This window comes from Syngnathus leptorhynchus, chromosome 3 (genome assembly GCF_054491065.1).
Source record: "Syngnathus leptorhynchus isolate UIUO chromosome 3, UIUO_Slep, whole genome shotgun sequence".
NCBI classification, from domain to species: Eukaryota; Metazoa; Chordata; class Actinopteri; order Syngnathiformes; family Syngnathidae; genus Syngnathus; species Syngnathus leptorhynchus.
This window is the reverse complement of record NC_141197.1, coordinates 4771189-4791453: the sequence shown is the minus strand read 5'-3', so window position 1 is coordinate 4791453 and position 20265 is coordinate 4771189. Positions and strand designations below refer to the sequence as shown.

Genomic DNA, 20265 nt, shown 5'->3' with positions numbered 1-20265 from the left:
GTGGACTTTTGATACTGGACTTAGGAAGACCAGAGAATAATGAGTTACAGTAGTCCAGGTGCGACGTAATTAACGCATTATAATAGTTTCCGCATCACCGGTCGAGAGGATCGGACAAATCTTAGCAATATTACGAAGGTGAAAAAACGCAATTTGTTATGTCCTTAATGTGCTTTTGAAAGGAGAGCGTTTGGTCAAATATTACCCCGAGATTAGTTACAGTATCGCTCTGAGTGATAGTACGGTTATCCATAGTTATAGTGGTGATAACGAGCTGGACCAATTATCTATATCTCAGTTTTGTCTGGGTTAAGACAAAGGAAACTGAGACACATCCATTGCCATCATCGATAACAGCATATATAATTGAGTGTCATCCGCGTAACATTGAAAACTAATATTATATTTATGTATTATGTCACGAAGCGGAATCATATAAATATTAAATAGAATTGGGCCGAGTACCGATCCCTGCGGGACAGCACAAGTAACATTATAGAGCTCAGAGGTCGCACTAACATGGACCACTAGGTGCATCCTGTCTGATAGATAGGAATAGAACCAACGTAGTGCTGACCCTGCAATACCAACACAGCTTTTAAGGCGCTCTAATAAAATATCGAAGTCTACAGTGTCGAAGGCAGCACTAAGATTGAGTACCATATTTTTTGCACCAAAAGGCGCACTGGATTATAAGGCGCAACATCATTGATTTTTTTTATTTTAGAAATCATTTCATATATAGGGTGCACCAGAGTAAAAGGCGCATAAAATAGAAGCTATACTGCAAAAAACTGAGGTTGGGGTAGGCATCCACTCTCCAATAACCAATGTTTCTCAAACTATCTCCTATAAAATGATCAGAACTGACTAAAGTTTGATCTAACGCATTGGTACTGCTTACCTAGGTTTCCCTTCCATATCGATCCATAAATGTACTCGAAATATTAACAAAGCAGCCTATTTTGACATGAAATAGCCTCATGCGTGTAGCAGCTATCACTATGGCATTAGCCACCCGCAAACTCCCATGAGCCTCAGCTTGCAGACTCCCATGAGCCTCAGTGTTGAGATGCAAGATAAAAAACGATCGCGTTTCTCCAATAAAATGATCGGAAAGTTTGATCTAACACATTGGTACTGCTTACCTATGTTTCCCTTCCATATGGATCCGTAAATTTACTCAAAACATTAACGGAGCAGCCTATTTTGAAATGAAATAGCCTCACGGGTACCACAGCTATTCAGTGACGCCCCCTGACCACGGTTGCTGTAATGCTGGGAAGCGATACGACCTTGTAATTTACTAGTTGTACTAAAACGTACTGAAATATTTTGGCAGAGCACTGTGTACAACCAGTATGGATCAACAAATTCATCAATTGATCCATATATAAGGTGCGTTACTATAAGGCGCACTGTCAGCTTTTGAGAAAATTTTAAGTTTTAAGGTGCGCCTTATAGCCTGGAAAATATGGTAATAACAATACCGATGAAGTGTTTGAATCCATAGCTATGAGGAGATCATTAGTCACTTTAGCAAGTCCTGTCTCGGTGGAGTGATTAGCTCTAAAACCAGTTTGAAAAGATTCTTATCCATTATTAGTGACCATGCAATCAATAAGCTGCTGCACTACTACTTTTTCAAGAAGTTTTGCTATGAATGGGAGATTTGAAACTGGCCAATAATTACTGAGACAGTCCAGGTCGAGATTTTGTCGCTTAAGTAGCGGTTTAATGATAGTGGTTTTAAAGGCTGTTGGCACTATACCAGAGGAGACAGACAGATTAATTATACTTAAGACGGACGGTCCTAAAATTTGAAATAATTCTTTAAATAGTTTGGCTGGAAGTGGGTCGAGTAGACATGTTTAACCGCACTAACCAATTGTGTAAGCCTTTCAAAGGACACGCTTTTAAAATTTGAGAGGGTTATTACATGATTGTCAGCGGCGGTAATCGGCGGTCTCGACTGAGCGATTGGAACGGTCATCTTGATCCCATCCCTAATGGATTCAATCTTTCGAGCGAAAATTTTCATGAACTCGTCAGCTGAGTAGAAGGAGCTATTGTAGGTCAGCTTGCGTAGTGTTAGCTTTGCCACTGTATCAAATAAGTATTTAGGATTGTTTTTATTGAGATTAATGACTTGCAAAAAATAAATATTTTTTGCTAAGATAAGCGCATCTTTGTACTTCAGGAGCCTATCACGCCATGCCTGATGGAAAACCTCAAGTTTGGTTAAACGCCATTTGCGCTCATGCTTTCTACATAATTGCTTCAGCGTACGTGTTTCATCCGTGAACCACGGAGTAGGCAATCTACGGCGGGTTTTTAGACGTAGCGGCGTCGATGGCATTTAACAATGCAGTATTGAATTCATTTGTAAGATTATCAATAGAGCCGGTATATGGGGGGAATACGGCAGTTGCTGGTAGCAGTTGCTCAGATAGCACAGTTGCAGTCATGGAGTTAATATTACGACTGCTATAATTCTGACTAATTGTGTAAGCCTTTCGAGGGACACGCTTTTAAAATTTGAGAGGGTTATTGCATGATCGTCAGCGCCGGTAATCGGCGGTCCAGACTGAGCGATCGGAATGGTCATTTTGATCTCATCCCTAATGGATTCAATCTTTTGAGCGAAGAATTCCATGAGCTCGTCAGCCGAGTGAAAGGAGCTATCGGGGGTCGGCTGGCGTAGTGTTAGCTTTGCCACTGTATCAAATTCGTATTTAGGATTGTTCTTATTGAGATTAATGACCTGCGAAAAATAACGAGTTTTTGCTAAGATAAGATATTTCAGAAGGCTGTCGCGCCATGCCTGATGGAAAACCTCAAGTTTGGTTAAACGCCATTTGCGCTCATGCTTTCTACTTAATTGCTTAAGCGAACATGTTTCATCTGTGAACCACGGAGTAGGCAATCTACGGTGAGTTTTCAGACGTAGCGGCGCCACAGAGTCGATGGCATTTAACAATGTAGCATTGAATTAATTTGTAAGATTATCAATAGAGCCGGTATATGAGGGAAATACGGCAGTTGCTGGTGGCAGTAGCTCAGATAGCGCAGTTGCAGTCATGGAGTTAATATTATGGCTGTTATAATTCTGATTGCTCTCTTGTCTTTGACTAAGAACTAATATTTCAAATTTTATTAAGTAATGATCAGACAAAACAGTAGTGTTAAATTTGAGGTTGCCAGTCCTCGGGATAATACCAGATCTAAGGTATTTCCATTTTTATGCGTTGCTGCCTGTACGGCTTGCGTAAAACCAAAACGTATCAGTTTGAGTCTGACATGCCGAAGTAAGTGGCTCTGACGGTAAATTCATGTGGATATTAAAATCGCCCATGATTATTATATTATCCGCATTTGTCACTAGATCAGCCATGAATTCTGAAAATTCATCCAAGAAGCCAGAGTAAGCCCCTGGTGGACGGTAAATAACAGCAAGATAAAATGACGGTAAAGCGGTGGATCAGACAGTGAGAACTTCAAATGTTTTAAATACGTTAATCGAACGAGGCCTAAATCTAAGATCGGAATTAGAGATGAGGGCGACACCCCCACCCTTTTTTCGAGGACGCGCCTCATGCGAGCTCACAAAATTTTGAGGCGAGGCCTCAATTAAGCGACAGCAGTTTATTAGGTTTTAACCAGGTCTTGCAAAGACCAAAAATGTTTAGATAATGTTCCGTGATGAGGTCATTAACAAGTAGTGCTTTTGTATGAAGTGATCTAATTTTTATAAAACCGAGTTTGAGTCTAATCGGTAGATCAGGGTTCGTATCTATCGGAGGATTTTTCAACGAAATACGAGTAAGATTGTGTTCTCTAGGCCCGACATTACCTCTAAAATGTTTATTAGCGTGGCGGGTAGATATAATAGTTAATATTCGGCAAACATGTAATATTATCTGGAACAGGCACCGTTCCGTCAACGAGACCGGTCAGGGTGGAGTGATTGGATTTGTCTACTACCTCAGTAGAAAATGTGTCAATGTATACTGTACCACTATTCAAACTGTGACGCTCTAGTTTACACAAGGAGCTATGTGCATGCTGGGAATCTAGCCAAGCGCTAGTTAACTTTGACTTAACAGACTCCAAACCCATCCTAACAGGTGGCCTAGTCACCTGTGACCTGGCCTGCTCTAAAGTGACCTGTCATGAATGGCTCAAACAGAAATCTATGTTCCTTGAAATACGTTATCCCATATTTACTCAGCATTATTGTGTGTTGTGCTAGATAGCTTGGCAAGAACAAAACACTTAGTAAAAGAGAATCTAGTTGCATTGTTCCACAGGAAAGCGGCACTCAGCAGCTTTGAGATATCTCACTAACCACGGCCGAAGAGGTGTACACAGCTGAGTAGGGGTCAGCCAGCTGAAGAGGAACAATGTGGCAACATCTGTTTGAACAACAATCCATTTATTGGAATATTAGGTGAACAATGTGGCGACGCTACTCTTATCAGTTTGAACAATCCATTTATTGCTATGATAGCTGAACAGCATTGCTACAGTTGTGTAATCCTCTTCCTTGAGGGCATCCTAAACTGAATAAAAGAAGGAGGCAAAAACAGAGAGCTCCAGAACTGATGGACACTGCAACTGAGCGCTCTCTGTTGTTCCCCTCGCAAGTAAAGCAATTACTGGTTGTCCTCTTCTCTGTTCTCAATGTTTAATAATTGTCTGACGGTGCTTAGACCTGACAAAGGGACACACTTTTGACAAAATAAAACCAGAGAATATTTTTTTAAAAAGAGGAAGGAAACAAAAAGCCAGTTAGCAGCTAAATTAGCAATGCTAACAGCCGCTGCAGTTCCGGTCAAAGGTTCTCTAGCATTTCTCTGAGATTTTACTGGACAGGGATGTCTGACATTAACAAGTGGGTATGTAAACATTAAAAAAAAACTACATAGTAATTGTTTGTTCAGTATTTTTAAAGACCTGATAACATAATGGAATGAAACCATTCCTTTGCATCTTCTCCAAACAATTCAAAATGATTATCTAAGCGCTTGCCCTTCTTTTTGCGTGCATTTCTTCACCATTATGCCTATTTTCCACAAAAATTGTCATTGTTAGGTTTCCCAGTGCACAGCATGTCAGACAAAAGGTTCATCTCTAAAAAAGACAACAGAAGTCATACCTCAGTCAGTTAACCCAAACAATGATGTTCTCTATTTTGACGTAAGGTCTGTATATTCCATCTGTGACATAAAGTATGTAGCTACTTTTCATCAACAGCTTCAAAATCTTTCTAAAAATATTTCTTCGTTAGGTTTCTCAGCCGTTTGAACAACTGGGGATGGACCTCATCGGTAAACTGACGGAGACAGAAACTGGATTTCAATACATCTGTGTTATCGTGGAGTATTTTACCAAATGGCCTCAAGCTTATCCGTTGAGGTTAAAGTCTGCAGCAGAAGTCACAGCCTGCATTGTAAAATGTGTCCAGCAATTTGAATCGCCCAAAAGAATACGAACAGATCAGGGCAAAGAATTTGTCAATGAAGTAAGTACTGCTGTATTTGGAAGAAATTATCTACAGTAAGCGCATTCTCCGAGACACTATGCGGAATGGACCGAGAGCAAAGTGGCACACCCAGCACACTTCCGCAGTACACTCCTCCAGAAAAAAAAAAAAAAAAACATGGCTGAGCCTGAGATATTCAACCCACTTTGCTGAGAGATCCGACCTGCTCCTAAGAATTTAAAAGCAGACATGTGGAATCATTTTGGATTCTACAATGTTGACGGAGGAAATTAATTGGACAAAAGCTACATTGTATGCAAGATTTGTCACGCTAAAATAAAATACTTTGGCAACACAACGAATATGAGAAGTCACACAGTACGATTCCACCCGACAGAGGAGGTGGGAAAGCCGGCTGCTGCTGTTGCTAATAGCAGCCAGAGAACAATTGAAGACACTCTGAATAAGCTGCCAAACACTTCGCTAAAGGCCAAGCGAATTACGAAAGGCATCGCGGTATTCATTGTAATGGGTTTGCAACCGTACTCGGTTGTAGAGAATTGGGGATTTCGGAGAATGATGGAGGCGTCCCATCCCGACGCTAATTCGCCGACACGGCCGTCTCGGCCGTCTCGGCACTCACTCTCAAATTCAATCATTTGTATCAAACGTAAATTTAACAATGAAGTTGTGATAAACATTTAAGCCTTTTTATTTGGATGTTTTCCTCATTATTTGTTTACCTCCAGCAAAATGAGCAAGAGGACAAGGAACAAACACCTGCTGCAGGAGAAGAGGACCCACCAAACATAGACATGGAAGAGGAACACAGAGCTTTGTCATCTTCCCTGTTGGAGGATCTGCTGGGGAAGCACTTGACTCAAGCCGAAAGGCAGCCACAACCCCGATCTGCCTACGCCAGGGCTCAAGAAGAAGTTAATAATAATAATAATAAACATTGTATTTATAAGGCACCTTTCAGGACACTCAAGGTCGAAGAAAGGACACAGTTTAAAAAAGTCAAGAGCGCTTGCAGCAGAGCAGCAAGTGCAATAGGTGGTCAACTTGGGTATGCCTGTCTAAATAAATGGGTTTTGAGGTGGGATTGTCAATGTTTCTGATGCCAGGGGGGAAGGAGTTCCAGAGACGTGGGGTGGAGCAGCTGAAGGCCCTAGCCCCCATGTGGATAGGCGAGCTGGGGGGGACGAGGTTGATGGAGGAGGCAGATCTGAGGGACTGGGTGGGGATATTGGTATGGACGAGGACAGACAGATATGGGGGGACCAGGTTATGGACTGCTTTGAATGTGTTGAGAAGGATTTTGTAGACTATACGGTATTTGATGGGAAGCCAGTGTAGTTGGTGAAGAACGGGGGTGGTGTGACAGATGGAGGGCGTTTTGGTGATTATACGAGCAGCAGCATTCTGAACCAGTTGGAGTTTATGGAAGAGTTTGTGGGGGAGACCAAACAGAAGGGAATTGCAATAGTCCAAACGGGAAGTGACAAGTGAATGAACCAGAATTGTGACGCTGTTGGGAGTGAGTGAGTGAGTGAGTGAGTGAGTGAGTGAGTGAGTGAGTGAGTGAGTGAGTGAGTGAGTGAGTGAGTGAGTGAGTGAGTGAGTGAGTGAGTGAGTGAGTGAGTGAGTGAGTGAGTGAGTGAGTGACGAAGGCGGTTGATGTTTCGGAGGTGGAAGTAGGCTGACCCGATGGTGTTGTTGATGTGTGACTGGAAAGATAAAGTGCTGTCGAGGACGACACCCAGACTCTTGACCTGGGGGGAAGGGGAGATGATGGAGTTGTCGATGGTGAGGGTGAAACTGGGTTGCTTGGAGAGTATGGATTTGGACCCAATGAGAACTGTCTCAGTTCTGTCACTGTTCATTTTGAGGAAATTGGAGGTGAAGAAATTTTTGATGTCCTGCAGACACGCACAGAGGAAGGAGGGTGGGAAGGTGGAAGAGGGTTTGGAGGAAACATAGAGCTGGGTGTCGTCCGCATAGCAGTGAAAATTGATGTTGTATTTACGGAATATGAGACCAAGTGGGAGGAGGGAGATGATGAACAGGATAGGGCCAAGGACAGAGCCCTGTGAAACACCGGGGATAGGGGTGAGGGATCGGGTGTGAATGATTTTTACTGAATTAACAGATTATGGCCAGAGAGAGATATGATTGGAACCAGTCTAGGGATCTGTCAGATATGCCAATGGAGGCTAGTCGATCGAGGAGGATGGAGTGGGAAATGGTGTCAAAAGCTGCGCTCAAGTCTAGAAGAATGAGGATGGATATTAAACCAGAGTCAGCTGCCATTAGTAGGTCATTTGTGATTTTGATGAGGGCTGTTTCTGTGCTGTGACGGGGACGAAAACCGGACTGAAACTGTTCATAAAGGTTATTTTTGGAAAGGTGGGCCTGAATCTGTGATGCTACAGCTTTTTCCAGAATTTGAGAGAGAAATGGCAGGTTGAAGATGGGGCGGAGATTATTAAAGATGTAGGGGTCTAAACCAGGTTTCTTCAGTAGAGGTGTAACAGCAGCAGTCTTGAGCGATGATGGGACAGAACCAGAGGTGAGAGAGAGGAGAGAATGATGGCTGTTGTCAGGAGTAATAGAGAGGGGAGGGAGGCTATAACCAGGGAGGATGGGAGGGGGTCGAGTTGGCAGGTAGATGGCTGGGATGTCCGGATGAGTTTTGATAGATCGGTGACAGAGGAGAGTTTGAAGTAGGAGAGGGGCGTAGAGATGGGGGGTTGGGAACAAAAGGGGGTGGACAGCTGGATGAGTGGGAGGCCAGTTGCTGGTGTATGGTGGATATTTATGAGTTCAAGAATGACATCAGAGAGTTACAGTGATCAGTGGAGTAGAAGTGTAGGGGGGAGGGAGTCAAGGGGCGGATGGAATTGTTTACTACTGAAAATAGGGTCCGGGTATTACCAGCACCAGCGCTGATTATTTTCCTGTAAAATATTGAGATTTGGCTGAGGAGAGGGCATCCTTATAAAGGAGGATGTGTACGTGGTGCATTTCTTTGTGAACAATGAGTCCAGTTTTATTAAAGAGCCGCTCCAGCTGATAACCTTTGGCCTTCAGATGGCGTAGGTGGGGGGGGGGGGGGGGGGGTCAGGTTGAGGAAATAAAACAGTCAGGGTTTTGAGGGGTGCAAGTGAATTAAGCAGAGCTTTGAGACATCATTGTAAAAATGAACCAATTCATCTGTGGTGACAACATGTGAGACTTTCCAAGTCTTGCGGTGGCTTATCGCGACACCTCCTCCTTTCCCGGAAAAACGAGATTTGCTGGTGTTGACAAACCCAGGTGGTGCACTTTCATTCAACTGAAAGTAGTTGTCAAGAATTTGCCATGTCAAGGAGGAGGTCTTGAAACAGTTGTCCCTTGCCAGAAAAGGAGCGGATGTTAAGTAATCCAAAATTGACGTTGGAGTGCTGGTTAGAGAAGGTAATGTTAGCCAACCTGGCTATGCTGGCTAACGCGCAGTGATCCACCTTCCTGCGGGTGTTATTCGGACGCTGGCGGCAGACCGAGGACCAGATGGAGTGTATGGAAGTGGAATCATTGATGTTATAACTCCGTCCGGCTCCACGGTGGATGTATCTCCGACCTCCGGGAGGAAGGCGAGCGATGTCCGAGAAGAGGTGCAGTACAGGCGGGGGAGTAGAACGATGAAAACGAAGTTGGAGGAGCAACAGTACCACTTTCACCAGGAGTAGGTGGTCTTCTGCAAGCAATGCGGGTCATCATAAAAACTTTAAAAACAACCGGAGAGCAGCAGCAGCTAGTCGCGCCAGCGTGCACTCAACCAGAAGCCACATGTAGCCAAGTACTGTACTAGTACTCCAGCTTTCCGTTTCTCTGAGGACCCTCTTGACTGGTGGGCAAGGAATGCAGTACATTTCCTCTTATTTCCAGGTTTGCCAAGAGGTACCTGTGTATTCCAGGAACCAGTGTTGCTGCAGAACGGGTTTATTCGACTGCAGGAGACATCATCACTGCACAATGCAGCACACTCATCTGAACATGTGGATCAACTCCTGTTCTTATACAAGAACATGAAATTTTCTCACTAGCACACTTGACCTATCATACATATTGTTGAGGTTCGGATGCAAATGGACTTGAGTTTTTTTTATTCGTACCTCAGGGAAACACGTTCATGTTTACACAATTTAAAAAGTAGAAAAGCACTTTTATGAGCCGTTTGTACTGAAGTAGTAGTACACATTGTCTTTCATTTAAGCCTGAGAGCACTTTTGAGTGGTTAAAAACAATATTTTTCTACAAAATGCTCCCATTTATTTGATTGAAAATTGAATGTACTTTTAAGCTGCTGATACAAAATGAGAGTTGAGTTTTTTGTTTACTGTTTTGAGCTGTTTGTACTGAAGTAGTCGCTCATTTAACAGAGCACTTTTGAGTGGTTAAAAACAATATTTTTCTACAAAATGCTACCATTTATTTGATTGAAAATTTAATGTACTTAACAGTACAGTATTCTTAATTGAATATTTCCCTGCTGGTAATTTGGTTTAAAAAAAAACAACAACTATTGAGTGTTCAAACGTTTTGAAAGTCTTTGGGACGACAACCTAAAGCAGCTTAAGTCCATCTTTGGCGAGTCCCCCTGCTAACTCAACAAAATGAGAGTTGAGTTTTTTGTTTACTGTTTTGAGCTGTTGGTACTGAAGTAGTCGCTCATTTAAGTCTGAGAACACTTTTGTTTTATTTGTAACACATGAAACACAAAAAGCAGCTTAAGCTGTACACAAGAGTTCAAATGTTCATGCATTTCCATTCCAATGGATATTTCCATGAAGGTTAATAAAATATAATGGAAATTAATTCAACTCTGTTTCTTATAACAAATGCAGTGTTCTTTGAACTGCAATTGATGAATGCTCATTCAGTAAGACAGAAAGAAATGTGGAAAACGTGCATCATATACATAAACTAAAAATGCATCAATAATCGTTTTATAATCGAATAGTAGCCTCTGAATCGTAATCGAATCGAGAGGTGCCTCAAGATTCCCACCCCCTACTGTTAATTGCATCTTGTCTGTATTTGGTGACTATTGCAGTTGTGGGTGCCATCTTTTCCTTCTGTGCATTTGTGATGCAAAGCCAGTATAGTGAGGATGCTAAGCTCATATTTTCAAACACTATTTGACTGCAAGATTGTCGAACTCAATTACCGTATTTTTCGGACTATAAGTCGCATTTTTTTTTCATAGTTTGTCCACTTATACTCAGGAGGGACTTATGTGAATTTCTTCACAAATTTTCAAAATTCAAAAATCCGCAATGTAGTGAAACCGGGATAAACAAACCGCGATGTAGCAAGGGATTACTGTAATTTGAACTCCAAGTGACGTCATTGTTATTTAATATTTATGTTAAAGTTATTTGATATACAGTGGAGCCTCGGTTTTCGAACGTCCCGGTTCTCGAACAATCTGTTCTCAGCTCTTCGTTTGTGTATATGTCACGTTAGCATACTGTATCGTTTAGCCTGTTGTTGCTGGTTCAGGTCTAATCTTGGTGTTGGATTTTGACAAATAAATTTGCTCCAAAAGTGTGATTTATACTCCGGAGCAATTTACATGTTTTTTTTTTTCACTTACTTGTGCATTTTATGGCTGGTGCGACTTACACTCCGGAGCGATTTCTAGTCCGAAAATTACGGTAATTTGGATCTCTTTGTGTCTTAACATGTGAAGAAATTGACAATAAAGTAGACTTTGACTTTGATACAGGACGAGGAATTTGTCAATGGATTTAATGATTTGGAGTGACACAGATGGTTTGATAATATTGTTATATGATTGTTATTTGATATATACTTTTTATATGGTTATATGGGTCTGTGGAATAATTAGAAGTGCAACTCACGACAAATCAAACAGCGTGCGTACGCAGCATTGTTTACATAAAGGACGACCGATGGATTCAATGAATTGGAGTGACACAGATGGTTTGATAAACATGTTATTTATGTAATACTTACTTGAATAACTCTGAATGTTACGTCAGGCCCGTTCTCAGCTCCTTGTTTGTGTATATGTCATGTTAGCATACCGTATCATTTAGCCTCTTGTTGCTGGTTCAGTTCTGTTCTTGGTGTTGGATTTTGACAAATAGATTTGCCCCAAAAGTGCAACTTATACTCCGGTGCAACTTGTGTTTTTTTTCACTTTATTATGCATTTTATGGCTGGTGCGACTTACACTCTGGAGCGATTTATAGTCCAAAAATTACGGTACAAGTTGCTACACGGGAAAAAAAAAATCAAATAACTATAACACAAATAGGTTTTTCAAACCTTGTGTTACTCCAAATCATTAAATCCTTCTAACGTGGGGCCCTTCGTCATTTTCGTCATCCCGTGATCGAATCTTTTGTCCTTTATGTCAACAACTGCCGCGCTGCTGATAATCATAATAATAATAATAATAATAATACATTTCATTTGTAAGGTGCCTTTCATGGCACTCAAGGACGCTGTTCAAAGATAAAATAACATACACAATCAAATATAAAAACAGTTTAAAAGCAAGGAAACATCTGCAGCAAAATGAGGGGTTCAAGTATATGCTTGCTTAAAGAGGTGGGTTTTTTGGTGGGATGCAAACTGTAAAATGGAGTCAATGTTTCGAATGTCAGGGGGAGAGAGTTCCAGAGACGGGGGGCAGAGCAGGTGAAGGCTCTTGCCCCCATAGTGGACAGAAGGAATGGGGGGACGGTGAGGGTAATAGTAGATGCAGACCTAAGAGACCGGGTGGGAATGTTAATGTGAAGGAGGTCAGTCAGGTATGAAGGGGCGAGGTTATGGACAGCCTTAAATGTATAGAGGAGGATTTTATAGTTAATGTGGCGTTTTATAGGAAGCCAGTGAAGTTGGAGCAGAACAGGTGATGTGATGATGGACAGGGGTTCTGGCGATGATGCGGGCAGCAGCATTTTGAACCAATTGCAGTTTATGGAGGAGTTTGTGAGGGAGGCCAACAAGGATGGAGTTGCAATAATCCAGACGGGAGGTAACGAGGGAGTGGACCAGGATAGCAGTGCTGTACGGAGTGAGTGATGGACGGAGGTGGTTGATGTTACGGATGTGGAAGTAGGACGAACGAATGACGTTATTGATGTGGGTGCGAAATGATAGGGTGCTGTCGAGGACGACACCGACTCTTAGCCTGAGGGGAGGGGGAAACCAAGGAGTTGTCTATGGTGAGCATAAGACGGGGTTTTTTGTTGAGGGATGATTTGGAACCAATGAGGACTACCTCAGATTTGTCACAGTTGAGTTTGAGGAAGTTTGAGGTGAACCAGGATTTAATTTCTTGAAGGCATGTACAGAGGGAGGAGGGTGGGAAAGTGTAGGGCGGTTTGGAGGAGACGTAGAGCTGGGTGTCGTCCGCGTAGCAATGAAAGTTGATGTTGTGTTTTGGGAAAATTTAACCAAGCGGAAGGAGGTAAATGGTGAATAAAACTGGACCAAGGACAGAGCCCTGGGGAACACCAGAGGACGGGGGGAGGGATGTGAAGTAAATGATTTTAACTGGACAAATTGCGTGCGGCCGGAGAGATATGAATGGAACCACTGCAGGGGTGTGTTTGACAGTCCAAGAGAAGCTAGCCGGTCAAGGAGGATAGAGTGAGAGATGGTGTCAAAGGCTGCGCTTAAGTCAAGGAGAATGAGAATGGATAAAAGACCAGAGTCGGCTGCAAAGAAGAAGATCGTTTGTAATTTTAATAAGGGCTGTCTCTGTACTGTGACGTCACTTGCAGTTCAAATTACAGTACTCCCTTGCGACATCGCGGTTCGTTTATCGCGGTTTCACTATATCGCGTATTTTAGAATTTTGAAAATTTGCGAAAAAATTCACATAGAAGTTGCTCCTGAGTATAAGTCGCGTCCCCACCCGAACTATGAAAAAACGCGACTTATAGTCCGAAAAATACGGTATATAAAAGTGCTGATGCCCTCGCATTGAGCCGCGGGGGCGCGTCAACCGGCAAGCACGGCAAGAGCAGAGGGAGCCGTGAGAAGTTTACACTTTAAAATGTTTAAGTGCTTAAGATACAATAAAGTATTAAATGTACAGTAAAGTGTTTGGGTTAGGCTTAAGGTTAGTATCCAAGTCTTGTGTGCCTCGCATTGAGCCGCGGGGGCGCATCAACCGGCAAGCACGGCAAGAGCAGAGGGAGCCGTGAGATGTTACACTTGAAAATGTTTAAGTGCTTAAAATACAATGAACTATTAAATGTACAATAAAGTGTTTGGGTTAGGCTTAGGGTTAGTATCCAAGTCTTATGTGGATACCCTCACACGAGGCGCGTCAGCACGCAAGAGCAGAGGAGCCTGACACGTTTACACTTCATAAACGGTTCATAAAAGTCTTGTGTGGCTGTTGTAACAATATATTCACTCCTATTTATTTTTCTTATTTATTTAAATAAACACGAATGTTTCTTAAAGTCAGTTTGACCTTATTTTTTTTACAAAGATGTTTAGAAGTACAAAATGTTTAAAAAAAAAATATATATATATATATATATATATTTGGTGTTTAAAAATACAATATGGGTTCATAAATGTCTTGTGTGGATATTGTAACAATATATTTACGCTTAATAATCCTTTGACTTTAAAATGTTTGCAAAAGTGTTTAAAAATACAAAAAAGTTTAAAAGTACAATAAAGTGTTTAAAAATACAATAAACGTTCATAAAAGTGTTTTGTGGATATTGTAACAATATAGTTTCTCTACATCGCGGACCTTCACTTATCGCGGGTGGTCTTAGAACCAATTATTCGCAATAGACGAGGGATTACCGTACTCAAATCTCACGTTCTACTCTTTTTTTTTTTTTTTTTTTACTGTTAACAAATTCTTTCCGCCAGTCAGAAGTTGTAAACGACAGGATTTTTTCCACGTGTTTATTGAAAAGTTGAACAATTATGCAATTCAATAATTTCCATGTAGCTTGTGACGAATCTGCAGACAGGAGACACTGAACTGACTGATTACTGAACTGACTGCCGTAACGACCACATCTGGATTTGGAAAGACAGTTTATCGGGACGATATGTATTAATTAGGCACAGTTTTTATTGTTTTATTCCCTATTTTTGATCATGGTAATGATTGATAACGTCGGGGATAAAGGTACAACAAAAGCCAAGCCATGCGTCAGAATCTGAAGAGGTCTGACTTACTTTTCAGTATTCTCTCAAAGTTGCCGTCAAAGTCCAAGGCCCACTGATCCAACGAACAAGTAGCAAGAGTCACTTTCCTTCCCATTTTCTTGGTAAAGTAATTACTCAACGACACTGGTTCTTCTTTTGCTTCTTCTTCTTCTTCTTCTTCTTCTTCTTCTTCTTCTTCTTCTTCTTCTTCTTCAGTTTTTTTTTTGCCGACAAAAATTAACAAAAACATCCCTAATGCCATAAAAAAAACTCAAATAAACAAACCAAAGCACACACAAAAAATAAAAAAGGTATATATATATATATATATATATATATATATACATATATATACATATATATACATACATACATACATACACACACACACACACACACACACACGCACACACACACACACGCACACACACACACACACACAAAGACACACGTTTCAGGGCAACTCCATCTTATATGCAAAGAATATACAGCCAGAGTAAATTTCTTACAGAGAAGGCCTTTCAATAAATGAGGTTAGTTTTACAGCATTTTGGAAGTTAAAAAGTTTTAACGAATTGTTATCGGATTTCAGATCATTTGTGTATGTATTGTTTGGTCAATAAAATAATATTGTTAATAAAACAATCTAATTTACTATTATGAAGAAGCTGTATTTAACATCAGAGATAGTAAGAGAAACAAAGAGCAACCCTTTCGAACAAGCCCATTGTTGTAATTCAAGCCAAAACCTTTGTACAAACTCACACCAAAAGATCAGAATCCGCTTTATTGGCCAAGTTTGTGCATGCCAAACATTGTTTTCACCATTTGTTTGTACTTTTGTAAGTACAATAAATTTTAAATCTATCACAAAAATCAGCATGATGCAAGATTCCTCCCTCCTCATCCATGAAATCAGATATAGCCCATACTACTCTCGAGAACCATTCAGAAATAAAAACAGATTTTCTATGTATCAAAATATACCTATTGTCCAAATTGGTGTGTTGTGAGGGGGAAAATTATGTTTGAAAATACGTCTCCAATAAAGCAGAACTTGTTGATGAAAGTCTGATAATTGTAAAGGAAGCTTTTGTGGATCATAATCACATTTCAAAAGTAATCTGATTCCATCTATTTTTTATATATTGGGTATGAGAAACCATATTGATTGCAAATTTTTAAGGAATTGTTTCAACCAATTCGTTTTTAACAAACCATTCTTAAACTCAAAATCATTTGCAGTAAAACCCAGCAAATTAAGTTCAAGAGATAGGAGACTAAAATGCCTACCCATTAATAGGAAATATGAAAAGCTGATTTTTTCCGAGGAAAAATGGCCTATAAAAATCTCATAGGGTCTGTTTAAGTCCTGTTTTGATATTCATTCATTCATTTTCTGAACCGCTTTGTCCCCACGGGGGTCGCGGGCGTGCTGGAGCCTATCCCAGCCGTCATCGGGCAGTAGGCAGGGGACATGTTTTGACATTTATTTCTCCAAATAAAATCAAAATTGGCGGCTCGGTGGGGCAGTGGGTAGCACGTCTGCCTCACAGTTAGGAGGGTGCGGGTTCGATTCCACCTCCGGCCCTCCCTGTGTGGAGTTTGCATGTTCTCCCCGAGCCCGCATGGGTTTTCTCCGGGTGCTCCGGTTTCCTCCCACATCCCAAAAAACATGCTTGGTAGGCTGATTGAAGACTCTAAATTGTCCTTAGGTATGAGTGCGAGTGTGGATGGTTGTTCGTCTCTGTGTGCCCTGCGATTGGCTGTTCCCCGCCTACTGCCCGATGACGGCTGGGATAGGCTCCAGCACGCCCGCGACCCCCGTGGGGACAAAGAAAATGAATGAATGTATGAAAAATCTAAATTTAGCCTCTTAACATTTTTTGTTATTTAAGGAGAGATGGCAAGGGAGTAAGCTGGATATATTAACCTGGATAAACTGTTCATTTTGGTTCACATATTTCTACCAAATATTGACAGATCCCTTTGTAGCCACCGATTCAGGGATGCCTTATACTTGTCAATATTATTCTTTGTTATTCTTTTCCGAAGCAATGTTGTCTTTCGAGACTAAGACACCTAAATATTTTACCTCTCTTTTAACCTATATCTCATGTAATGAGCTGATAGATTGGTCTTTTAGTGGTATTAATTCGCATTTCTTTACATTTAACTGGAGTCCAGAAGCTTTTGAAAAAGTACTAATCACTTGCAATGTTATTGGAATTTGGAGCTGATCCTTAAGGATAGGTGTAGGATCAGCCAACTGACATGTTATAGTTTGTTCATTGTTCAAATGCAGACCTGTTGCGTGTTGTGCGGGATGTCCATTGTTGAGCCAGGAAAGCAAAGGTGTGGAGTTTAAAGTTGGTTCTTTATTGGCAAGATCTTGGGTTGTTTAATGGCGGCCAATACACATGGCACGGCAGCAGATGAAACAAAGGCTTCTGTCTCCAGGTCAGCTTGTTTTATACTGTCCGGAAAGGCGGGAACTTGTCACATGACCATTTCGTACCTGAGGCGGGAACTTGTCACATGACCATTTCGTACCTGAGTGTGGGGGGGCGTCACCCCCCTGTGTGTGTTCATCCAGTTGTGTGTGTTGTATACGTGTTCTGATTGAGCAGTTATGTTTACATAAAATAATAAAATAATTGTACATGAGCATCACATTGTACAGAGATTGTCTCCCCTAATAGAAGATTGCTGTTGCTCCCTCTTCACCTTCAATTGTGGATTTTTCTAATCTACAATAGACAAAATCTCTGCCACCATTATGAATAATAAGGGGAGCTTCCACATCCTTGTCTGATTCATCGTCCTATACTAAATCTCTTACACGTTCAGTGGCCTAAGGACACACAACTATTTATGTCAAAGTAGAGCATACTAATAATATCTTTAAAATGTTCCCCAAATCCAAAATAATTAAGTGTTTCTAAAATAAAAGCATGTTCAACAGAGTCAAAGGCCTTGTAAAAATCTAGGAATCGTATAAAGCCGTCATCTTCCACTAGATCACTATATAGTCAATCCAAAACAAGACTAATGTTGTTATGAATAACTCTTTCTTTTATAAAGCCTATGTCTCACAAATGATTTCAGTTATTCCCTCTTTGAGCCTGGTTGCAATTGCTCCGGAAAAGAAATTGTAGTCTGTATTCATTAACGTAATGGGCCTTAATTTATCCAACAATCTCTTCTCTTTTCCAGACTTGGGTATCAAAGTAATTACTCCTTGCTTCATCGTTGTTATTAATTGTTGTCTATCAATACAATCCTGTAAAGCTTCAAATAATAATTTCCTCAAGTTATCCCAAAACGACATTTTCCAGAGACTTGCATCCAGCTCCTCAATTTTAAGTTTTGAATCACAGACCTCTTTGTATGAAGCAGTAATTTGGGGGATTAGACGATGAATGTTGTGAAAAAATATTTTACAATTATGAAAATTTAGATGTGTATAATTCAGAATAGAACGTGTGAACTTATTTTTCTATCATCTTGGAATCCATACATTCCTTGCCATCCACCAGAAGACCAGCGAAAGAGTTTCTTTGTTGCTGGCTTTTTTCCAAATTGAAAAAATAGGCGGAATTCTTTTCACCGGATTCAATCCCTTTTGCTCTCAATCTCACAAAAGCTCCCTGTGCCTTATTCAGATAGAAACAGTCCCACTTACTTTGTACTGCCATAATTCTACTTTTATCTTCCAAAATTAAATTAATCTTGCTACAAACAAAATGTAACTCTTGCAGTAGTTTTTTTTCCTTTCTTTTTAAGTGTTAAAATCTTACCAAATTGTATGCTCGTTTCTATCATCCTGAATTTTAGAAATTCCCATTGATTAATAGAACCAGTAATTGTGTTATGTTCTATTTCAGCAATGAATTTTTTTTTTTTTTTACAGTACTCCTTCATTTTCTAGCCTCTCTGACACATTTTCTTGATGGCAGGTTCGAAAGTTATCATAATAAGACAATGATCTGATGAAGGTGCTTTCGACATTGAAACCTGTTGGAATAATTAGATGGTCAGCCTGACCAAGGGCCTCATTATTTACGAGTTGGGAGTCCCTTTCTTCATCAAAGCTCTCTGTCTAGCTCCAGAGAATTCCTTTAACTCCCTTCCTTTCTTATCTCACTAGTTCTCTGATTAGTTCATAAGAACTTCTTCCCCTTTAAGTCAACTCTGTAGCTTTTATCTATGGATTGTTGTTGATTGAGACTGTTTGTCTTTAAGTGTTACAGAAAAGACATGTCTGTTGAAGTAGATGCATATAAGTCATCCCATATTTACTCAATATTAGTATTGTGTAAAAATTAGCAAGAAAGTTGCATTGTTCCACAGGAAAACGACAACAGGCTGCCAACATCTGTAACAGGACAGACTCTGCAGTGCTGGAGTCACGAATCGGCCAAGGCCTCACACCACATAACATTCCAACCCGTCATTTTTTCATTTGCGCATTTTTGCCCGATCGCGCAACTGCAGCGCACCGCCGAAGCGCAACCGTAGCGCGTCGCCGACCGTGCAACTGCACCGCGCTGGTCGCATTATTGTGACAGAGCAGCCGCTGATATTTAGAAAATATTTTTAAAGTCCTGATGTACTTTCCAAAATTTAAGTGGACCTCAGTGCGCAGGGAGCTTAATCTTGTCCAATCGCGCAACCACAGCGCACCGCCGAACGCGCAACCGTAGCGCGCCGCCGAACGTGCAACCGTAGCGCGCCGCCGACCGCGCAACTGCACCGCGCTGGTCGCATTAATGTGACAGAGCGGTCGCTAAAATTTAGAAATTATTTTGAAAGTCCTAATGGACTTTCCAAAATTGAAGCGGACCTCTGTGCGCAGGGCGCCTAATTTGGTTCGAGAACCGGGACGTTCAAAAACCGAGGCTCCACTGTACTTTTATGACGACAAAAGACGGACAGCACAGTGCAAGATATGCAACAAAAACATTTCGGACAGCCAGACGACAACTTCAAACTTTGACTGTCATTTTAAGAGCCATTCTGCCCAGTAGGTGCTTTTCATTTATCTAAATAGGTGTGTATATATAGCTTTAATGCAATGAATATGATGATGAAACCGAATTAAGTAAATATGATTTAATATGGAGCAAGTTAATAAATAAAAACTACAGTTAAGCCTCAAAGAATTTTTTTTTTTTCCCATATACTATGTTGCATGTTTGTCAGACCATACAGTACATCCCATTCATATTTATGCTTTTGTTTCACAGGTATGCAGAATATAAAAAGGAGAAACACCTGCACTGATGCAGCGCAGCCTGCAATTTGCCATTTCCTCCAGTCTCGTCCGCAGGAAGCATATTCTCCAAACCATCCAAGACAGAAGGCCATAACAAATGCCATTCTCACAGACCTGGTGATTGGATGTAGCATGCCTCGGTCAATCACGGAGAATGGACATTTCCGACACTTCCTGTCTGTGACTGACTCCAAGTACCAGCCTGTCTGTCGTAGGAGAATAACTCCCTGTCGGTCAGCCATCTTGTTGGTTTTGGTTAGGAAGTGTCAAGTAACATGGTGGGTGGGGCATATAG

At 41.1% G+C, this 20265-nt stretch overlaps 1 protein-coding gene across 5 annotated transcripts in view; it reads right to left on the bottom strand.

Moving 5' to 3' along the window:
* nadsyn1 (NAD synthetase 1) overlaps window positions 1–14889 on the bottom strand; it is a 104611-nt gene extending 89722 nt beyond the window's left edge. For 3 of the 5 annotated variants that reach the window (XM_085908421.1, XM_085908423.1, XM_085908424.1), the window contains exon 1: window positions 14723–14888. In XM_085908421.1, coding sequence (XP_085764547.1) covers window positions 14723–14807 — 85 coding nt within the window. In that variant the 5' untranslated portion in view covers window positions 14808–14888. Of the gene's footprint in view, window positions 1–14722 lie in introns of all 5 variants that reach the window. The other 2 variants (XM_085908422.1, XM_085908425.1) reach the window with 2 other exon arrangements.
* Window positions 14890–20265: the final 5376 nt, after the last annotated feature.